This window comes from Sorghum bicolor, chromosome 1 (genome assembly GCF_000003195.3).
Source record: "Sorghum bicolor cultivar BTx623 chromosome 1, Sorghum_bicolor_NCBIv3, whole genome shotgun sequence".
NCBI classification, from domain to species: Eukaryota; Viridiplantae; Streptophyta; class Magnoliopsida; order Poales; family Poaceae; genus Sorghum; species Sorghum bicolor.
Window position 1 is genome coordinate 27,207,772 of NC_012870.2, and position 9,663 is coordinate 27,217,434.

General features: G+C 38.9%; 1 protein-coding gene across 1 annotated transcript; it reads right to left on the reverse strand.

Moving 5' to 3' along the window:
• On the reverse strand, positions 1,904-5,847 carry LOC8062266 (ACT domain-containing protein DS12, chloroplastic). The gene is made up of 10 exons (XM_002467218.2): positions 5,496-5,847; positions 4,259-4,313; positions 4,069-4,188; positions 3,863-3,957; positions 3,612-3,696; positions 3,465-3,524; positions 3,001-3,053; positions 2,585-2,690; positions 2,440-2,508; positions 1,904-2,330 (listed from the first exon to the last, which is right to left on the reverse strand). The coding sequence occupies exons 1-10, from the start codon at positions 5,630-5,632 to the stop codon at positions 2,268-2,270; spliced, it is 843 nt and encodes a 280-aa protein (XP_002467263.1). The 5' UTR covers positions 5,633-5,847; the 3' UTR covers positions 1,904-2,267.

Sequence of the window (9,663 nt, forward strand, 5' to 3'; positions counted from 1 at the left end):
CCCGTGTTAACATGATGAACTAGCTCGGCTCAATTTATTATAATAACTTATTATTTTAATGAGTCAGAAAGTAAACTTGATTCAGCTTATTTATAAGCTCGAGCTAGCTCGTTAAGTTACACATAATATATATATGTATATTTATTTAAAATTTAAAATATTCATATGTGCTAACATATATACAATTTATGGCACATACTTTATATCATACATAATGCATCCATGATTATCCATTTATCCATTAAAAATAAAATGATAAAGTCATTAATAATCCCAAGTTTATAGAGTCTGGATCAGTCATCGAACAATTGTAAAGTGCAAGATATGAAATAATACCAAAATAACATAAGTTATACTGATTTTTTTCTCGAAGTGTGGCTCACCATGTTTTCAGATCGTATTATCGAATCTAGTTGTTTGACCACCGATCAGACGACTAATCGCGATTAGTCGTCGATCAGGGTCGATTAGTCGGTCTGATCGGGCTGATCGGACATTTAGTCGTCCTTATGCCTAGATAACCTGATCACTTGTCAAATCTTGAGTTATAGCAAGTTGCTAATTTGTTTAGCAAAAGAAAAAAGGATGCGTCTCCAATAAGTTGCTATTCTCACTTGGTAAAAATAGAGGATGACAGATGGGACCCGCTCACTTGGTAAAAGAATATGTGTCTCCAACAAGTTGCGCTCGGGATAGCAACTTGGGATAGCAACTTGACAAATCTCGGCAGTAGAAACCTCCGGATAGCAACTTGGGAAATTTAGCAAGTTGAGATAAGGAGTTGTTGGAGGAGGATTTTTATGCTTTTAGCAAATTTGGTAGGACAGTATGTTGAAATACCAAGTTGTTGGAGATGCTCGTAGAGCTTCTCCAAGGGTTTTGTATTTGAGGTTTGCATTTGAGTAATTTGCCAAAAAGCTCCAAAAGAGGTATCCAACGGTTTTGTATTTGGAGTTTGCAATTTGGGCAACTTGGCAAATGAGGGAGCAAACTTGGCAAAAATACCAAGATGTGGACGACTTTGCAAACCCGATCGCGCGAGCAAAGTCACGCGCGAGGAAAGCGCGCGCGTCTGGAGACCTTCTATTTTTATCTTTTACCAAGTCCATATGCCAATTCCTTTGGAGATGTCCTACTTTTATCCTTTGCATTTTGTTATGGGAGTTTGCAAATAGCAACAAATGCCAAGTCAATTTGTCAAAACCTTTGGAGATGCTCTTAACTTGCTATCCAGCAGATTAGTTGATTTGGTTGTTGGTTGTGGGTCTTCTTTTTAAGTTTATAAAGTTCAAACTGTTGGAGACAGAAGAAAATCTCACTTGCCATATGTTTTAGCAACTTGCCAAATCACAAAATTTGGCAAGTGAGTTTTACCAAACTATTGGAGATGATACTCATTTGTTTCCTCGAAGAGTGACTAGTTTGGCTCTCGAGGTGATTTATTATAGCTAACGAGTTAAAATCTTAGCTCTCGACTCGTTATGATAACAAGCTTGAGGCCTTGTTTAGTTTTTAAATTTTTTTATTTTAGATACTGTAGTATTTTGTTTTTATTTGATAATTATTATCCAATTTAACTAGGCTCAAAAGGTTAATCTCGTGATTTGCAGGCAAATTATATAATTAGTTTTTTCAAAATTTCTCATTACATTGAATCTTGCGACATATGCATGGAGTATTAAATATAGATAAAAACAAAAACTAATTGCACAGTTTGTCTGTTACTCCATAATTGAACAATGTTTGTCAAATAAAAACAAAAATGCTACAATATCAAAATCCAAAACCTTTTTGATCTAAACGGCCTAAATATTTTTATAACGTAACAATATTTATAGACAAAAAGGAGATGAAGCTCTTAGTTCTGCTGAATTTTATCTCATCCACGATGACTTTGTAAGACTTTTATGCTCAAGACTGTTATTGGTAACTTCATCATTAATCTGACAATAAAAGGTATATTTGCATCCAGACACGGGATGATGCCCCCCACAATGTTCCATCTTATTTATATTTACCACCAAACATGTATCCGAGGTAGCAAAATAATCATGTGTCATTGCATGCTTAAGAATAGCAATCTCCTGCACTTGGATACAACAGATTCCCCTGCCTTGGAACCTTCAAGTGGTGGTGCCATAGCATAAGTATACTTTCCCCAATCTTAATAAATTATTGTACGTGTTTCAAATGCTTTGATGATGGTATCCAATTCATGTGAATCCCATCTCATAAGAAAGTTGGGAGGCTTCATCATGATCATCTGGCTAGAAGCTAGCGTCCTCTGTTGTGGGCCGCCTCAAGAAATAGCGCAAGCTATTAGAAAGAACCTGAAGATACGAGATAAATCAGAATGTGGCAACAAAATGTGGTGCTGACATGAGTTCTATGAGAATCAGGTGTATAGGAAAAACTCAAGAATGGGCATTGAAAGCCTACCTGTTTTAAAGCCTCCATCAGTGGTTTGCCCCTGTAGCTGACATGGAATTTTGCTTTAGCCAGTAGCCCCTACAAGAGTATAAAATGTAAGGAGTTGAATATGGTTACTTGCATGAACAGACACACTTTGCAAAATCATTGTCACCTCAGTATCAAACTCTCCAGATTGGACATTAATGTTGATGTCTGAGATGATCTTAACAAGGTCAACCAGCAACCCCGGACGATCCGCTGTTTCCACCACAAGTAAGCTGAAATGGAACAATAAAGAAATTCAAAATCACTTGATATTATTAGAGACTAAAGTAGGCATTTTCGTATATCCAGCATTTATGTTGATGAAACAATAGCTGTGGATCAAGCAAGGAAAGCCCAGTACATATATGTAACTAGTAGATGTAGGCAATGCGTTTTTTTATTCAAAGGGCAGATATAAACTCTTTGAACATGTCCTTATGTTGCTTTTTGCTGGATGAAATCAAATCCTTTGGATTGATGAGAGAAGAGCATAATTTTCTTTACATTTGAAGAATAATGCACAAGGTAAGAAAAACGGCATACCTTCTTTCAGGGCCATCATAGATATCTATGTGGGTTGCTATGTCCACATCAACCTACCAATGTACAAGTGAACAATGTTATATTGATCAGTGAAGGTTTTCATGTCTCCAGAACAGACACGTAATTCTGACGCTGTACTTGGCAGCAATTTGATCACTATTGTACCATGGGAAGATCAATCAAGTCTGTTCTACTATAAACAGATCCAATAATAAGGCGGTGCAGATAAGAAAATTTGATGCAATTAAGTTTTGCAATGAAGCAGAGACAAAAAGGAAATAAACAGCTCACTTCGAGACATTAAAGAAATGTGTCTTTTGTACACCGTTGTGTGCTAATTCTTTCTCACGATAGATATAGACAAATAAGATGGTTTCATGGATCTCCATAGAGAACTGAGAAGTTTTCAGTTCATATCTTAAGCATTTAGAAGATGTAATTCTATGGCATAGTTTAGGTAATACCTCTTCTGTAGGGGCTTCTGGCCCAAAAGTTGCTCCCATAGCCAATTGACTGCTGGACTCCTGGCACCAAATTAACAACATCTTTTTTATTATTATTATCACTGTAAATTATAAAAGGAAAAGGAAAAACAAAGTTAAAGTAGTTACCGGATGATACACTAACATGTTGTTAATGATCGTCAGTCGAATTGCTTCTAACAACTCTGGATCATCAATTTTACGGCCAGTGGACCTGTAGAGCATTCCTGTCACTCATTCTAGGCAAGAACTGATAGATGCAGGAAAGTACAAAGAAGAAAGATGTCATATTCTGTAGTACAAGGAGACTAAACTTAAATGAGAGATTCCTCATGTCAAGTTTTACATATCTAATGAAATATCAAAGAAGATTCACTTACGCTTTAGTTATAGAAAACTTGTTATGCTTGCCAGTAGAATCGAGACAGACACTAGCTTTAACGACATTTAGCCCCAAGTTCTTTAGGGCATTCATCTAATATATGGGAGATGTTAATAAGATCATATCGTCCGTTCGAGAAAAAAATAAAAAATATCATCTGGTCAATAGTGAGAATATACTGAGAATTTTATGTGAATAACATACTGTATCAAGGAGCTCGCCAAGACGATCACCCAAGGTTATTTCTACAATTGTTGCATCCGGATCTGAGTCTTGATCTATTATAACTTTCGGGATAGGGACTATATCAGTGTTGCTCCAATCCTGCTAACCAAAGTATACGCAGTTAAACAAGCAAGTTCACCCAATGTTTTAGGTAACCTGTACTATGTACCTCAACCGCCGCAGCGGAAGTAGCCCTTGGAACCCTCACAGCTGGAGAGGACAATCTGGAGGTAGGAAAAGATCAGTTAAAAACACTCCAAACTGAAAAGAAGCAACATAGTGGAGTTCTATATAGAGATGCTATGACACTGTAAGACACAGAACAACAAATAACAGTAGGTTAGTATTAACATCATTGCAGTCTGAAGCAACTAGACTAGAAGCCTCCAAAGGAAAATTCATGCAATATTTTCGAAATACTACAAACAAGTGTACTATTACTTCAGCTTTTTATTATGATAGACTAATAAATGAAACCCCAACTTTTGGCTGCATACCTACTTGCCGCTGCAAATGGACTCGGCAAACTGTAGAAATGATGCCAATTCTTGACATAAAAATGTCATACAGACGGATTTCAAGGACATATAGCTAGGGTGTTTTGTTCTCAGGCTAAGTTAATATATTTTTCCTGTAATTAACTAGAAAATTAAGAACTTAAACAAGCTTGGAAGAATGATGATTGCGTAAGGAAATTTGTGGAAGCTGCTTCCAAGGCTCACTCAAACTGTGAAATGAAAAGCAGGCATGTGGTGGTTTTGCCAATTAGCACCACCACTTAGCCACAATATATCATCCATACATGAAGCCAAGCAAAAGCTGCTTTGCAATCTTTAACCCCTTTTCGTTAAGCAAAGCAACAAATAGCATATTCTGCGGTCTACCACTCAAATAGAATCAATGAATCCAAGAAACAAGCCATGCCATCATGATGTGAATGAATGAGCATCCTGTACTAAGAGCATCTCCAAGAGTCTTTCTAAAGCCCACTCTCTAAAATATCATTTGGAGATCTATTTGCATAAAAATTGTTTTCTATATCTTTTCACTTTGCAACAGTTTTTTTTTATATCGTTTTCTATCTTTGGCTGGCAAGAAATCCAAAATAGAATATGGCTATATTAATTAAAGAAGCTGTTGGACGATATTCTTTCACCGAAATATCTATTCCTAGCAATTAGGAAGGATTATTAAAAGTATCTTGAAGTTGCTCTAACAAAATTCAAGAATGAAGCTAAACTGTACAGTCCCAACCGAACAAACGTATATTCTCTGCAAGACAACTGCAACCTTTGAAACATCCTACCAAGGCAGAAAAGAAAAATGCTAAACGAAGGCGCAGAGTTTGGTGAAGCGCTAAGGGGATGGCCAAAAACTGAATCTTGGCCAATGGCCAATCCCCTCACCTCAAGTTGGCTGGCGCAAGAGCCCGCCACCGACCAAGAACCGCAGCACGGCGGCCGCCGGGCGCCGTTGGCGACACGCCGGAGCACGTCCGGAGGGTGCCGTTGGCGGCCGCGACAGTCACCGCCATTTCGGCCATCTCTCCTTCTCCAAGAAACGGGCCGACGGGATCCAATCCGATCTAGCAACCCAAGTGGGAAGAAATAGGGGCCCGGTGGACGAGGAAGGCAGTGCTACAAAGGCGACGGCGAGGGCGATGGGATCATGACGATGATGCCTGCGGCTGTCGCGGCCGCTCTATCCATATCTTGTCGCGGCTGGCGGCAGTAGAGGGAGGAGGGAGACGCGTGAGAAGGGGCCCGTCCTCCGCTCTCTCCTCACCCTTTATTACCACGCTATCAGTTTTCGGCCTTGCTTAGTTCACCCTGAAAACCAAAAAATTTTCAAGATTTCCCATCACATCGAATCTTATGGCACATGCATGAAATATTAAATATAGACGAAAACAAAAACTAATTACACAGTTTAGCTGAAAATCACGAGACGAATATTTTGATCCTAGTTAGTCCATAATTGGATAATATTTGTCACAAACAAACGAAAGTGCTACAGTTCCGAAAAGTTTTCACTTTTCGGAACTAAACAAGGCCTTCTTCTCTATGGAAATGTGTCCCTTTCTTCACAGACAGAAATCTGGAGTTTCTGAGATTCAAAAAAATTCTGGAGTTTTTGAGACAATTGGAAATACATAGTACAAGATAATACAGCAAAGTCCACACAATACCAAAATATCTGCACACTGATGTGACATCTGTACTCAAACAAAATATAAGGTCTTGTTTAGATGCGTAAAGATTTTGGATTTCACTACTGTAGCATTTTTGTTTGTTTGTGGCAAATATTGTCCAATTATGGACTAACTAGGATCAAAAGATTCGTCTCGCGATTTATAGGTAAATTGTGCAATTAGTTTTTATTTTTGTCTATATTTAATACTTTATGCATGTCGAAAGATTCGATACGACGAGAAATCTTGAAAATTTTTTGGTTTTCGAGGTGAACTAAACAAGACCTTACAATTTGTGAAAAAATCGACATCAAACTAAAATCCAAGAGGGGGGGGGGGGGGGTGGGGGGGGGGGGGAAGTATTGCGCAACGTGTGGGAAAAAAACGATAAGAGTAATCGACAAAATACCTGTAACATCTAAAGAAGTAGCAACGTGAAGCCACCTTATACCACTGTTGAGAATGGACAAAACTGAGTTCTTTGATATTTTTTTCATCCTACCAAACACACACGTGTTTTTTAGTTCTTTAGTGCTGCGATTTTACGGAACTGGAGTAGTGAAGAAATTTTTATTTTAATCATGGTTGTTTATGATTTCAGCATGGTATGAACATGTTCAATTGTACGTGTACCCACACGCACTCTACTCTACTTTTATGAATGCCTATAAAAGACTTGGCCGATAAATTTTGAGACCCATCAAGTTTTATTATTTGGCAACTTTGTTTCCAGAGCCTCGCCTCATGAGTTAGTATATTATTTGTTTCACCAAAAACAAGTATGATTTTTAAGTAGTCATGCAAAGAACCTCATTGCATTAGGCCAATCCTAGGTTTTAGAGATTTTAATCTTATTAATAGATGTCACATAAGCAAACGTAACAATATGGTAAGGAATTTACAAAGAGAGATAAAAGATGGGTTTGATTTTGATGACACCCGGTAAAAAATGTTTTAAGCGTGTGAAAACATATTCAAAACTGCCATTGAGGACTCGAGAGCTTCATTTCATCTAACTGTGCTAGCATTCTAACTATGCTGAATCCAATGCATCGTAACTTAATGTGTCCGTCTCCATTAACATTTAACCCATAACATTAAAAACGAGGCGGTCACACTATAAGGCCCACCTTCATAAATCCATATTAAAAAAGGAGACGGACACATTAAAAAGCCCGCTTCTATTAATCCATATCAACAGATACGGTCGTCTTAAGGTGCCCGCCTTCATAAATCGATTTTTGTAGACGGGCACACTATAAGGCCCACCTTCATTAATCCATATTAGCAGAGACAATCGTCTTAAGGTGCCCGTTTTCATAAATCGATTTTTAAAGGCGGGCACATTATAAAAGCCCACCATTAGAAATCCATATTAATGGAGGCCGTCGCCATAAGGTGTCTGCCTCTATAAATTGATTTTTGGAGGCGGACGCACTATAAGGTCCGTCTCCATAAACCATCGTCCCTATAAATACAGGAAGTTAGAATTTTTCCTTCACTTACTCTCCCTCTCTCATTCTCTCTCTCCTTAGAAAAAGGTGGCCCCGCTCCCTCTCCACCGAGCGTCACGCGTAGGCCAAGGGAGGAAGGCCTCCCCCTTCCCATCGACGGCTGTCCCTCCCTTTGGTGGCTCTCCCTCCCTCCCTCTTAGATCCGGCAGCACAGGCGATTCACCCTTCCTCAACTCGGAGGTCCAGTGGCAGCAAGGCAGCTCTCCCTCGAGAAGGCCACAATATGCCTTAATCCTCTCTCTCTCTCTGATCTAGGGCCACCCTTCACCTCACCTTCTCTATCACAGATCCATGGCGACGACGACGACAAGCGGCTTCTCTAGCGGCGGTCTGCTCCTTCTCCTGATCTCTCCCATGGCGCGGTGACGGTGGATTGGGTCAATGGGGGCAGGTGCAGGCAACATGATCCAGAAGATGGCTGGATTCGACGAGCAGCTTCTAGATCCAGCTAGCGGGCACAGTGGCAGTGTAGATCTGACGTGCGAGCACACCGATGGTGCAGATTCGGCTAGCAGTGCCTGGGCTCGGTGGGCTTTTTTTTGTTTTTTCTGATCAATTAACCGAGGCAGGTGTTATAAAGTGGCCACCTCCGTTAAAATATTAGTGAAGGCGAACAGTTATAGTGCCCCACCTCCACTAATCGTATTAATGGAGACGATCGCTTTATAGTACCCACCTCCGTTAATACGATTAATGAAGACGGATAGTGTGACCGCCTCAGTTATCTATCAATTAACCGAGGCTTTTTAGGCCAGTCTCAATGCATAGTTTCATGGCACAGTTATCAAGATTATAAACTAGGTAACCGAGCTACATGAGTTTCATGGGGATGAAACTCCTCTCTCATTTGATGAAACTCCTTCATTAATGAACCTGTCAAGTCAGCATTTTTGCTTATGTGGCACCCTATTTAATGTGCATGACACTCTCATGAAACATACATTGAGATTGGCCTTAGGCCAGTCTCAATGTATGCCACATATACAAAATTGCTGACTTGGCAGTGTCATTAAATGAAGGAGTTTCATCATATGAGAGAGGAGTTTCATCCCCTTAAAACTCTTGTGGCTCGGTTATCTAGTTTATAGTCTTGCTGTGTTATGAAACTATGCATTGAGACTGACCTTAGAGACGGTTGGATAGGCCCGCCTCCATTAACTAAAAACAACCGTCTCTATTAAAATTTCTATAATAGTGGTTGTATAATAGATTTATTAGCTAGAGAAGTCAAGCTCGGATATCATGAGGATAATATCTGTCTGTGAAAGCTTCAACTCCTATAATCTGTGTCAGTCAAACTTTTTTTAAATTTGACCAACTTTATAGAAAAGAGTATCAATATCTATCACATAAAATAAGTATCTTATGAAAATATATTCTATGATAAATAAAGTGATATTAATTTGGTACTATAAATCTTAGTGTTTTTTTTATAAAAATCCAGTCAAAGTTTTAAAAATTTAACTTATGACAAATCTAGAAGTTGAAACTTTTAGGGACAGAGGTAGTTTGTTTTATACAAATCTGGGAATGGTGTTGTTCCCTACGTCAGGTTACCTACTTTATTTGCTTCCAATAATAAAACTATACAGGAGGGTTGTTGCAAAAGGAAAATACAAAGATGGGCCATATGATTCATGATTGGATCTCAAGCATGTGGATAACCAACCACTTGCCTTTTCCTTCTTTTTGCGGGGAATATGAATAAATATCCGGGTACACACATTATTGGCTTTTCTGCTGTCGATATAACAAATGAAAAATGTGACATTTAACGTGTCATGTTCACTTTAAGTTACCGCATTATTCCTGTGGATTCATATTTTGAAAAACAGAGTTCCATACCTGATCTTGAAAAGCTACCGGCGG

Coding starts and splice junctions, on each gene's coding strand:
- LOC8062266 (XM_002467218.2), bottom strand. CDS start 5,632: ATGGCCGAAATGGCGGTGACTGTCGCGGCCGCCAACGGCACCCTCCGG. Junction 2,691..3,000: donor TATGATGGCCCTGAAAGAAG/GTATGCCGTTTT, acceptor GTTCCATTTCAG/CTTACTTGTGGTGGAAACAG. Junction 2,331..2,439: donor TGATGGAGGCTTTAAAACAG/GTAGGCTTTCAA, acceptor TCGTATCTTCAG/GTTCTTTCTAATAGCTTGCG.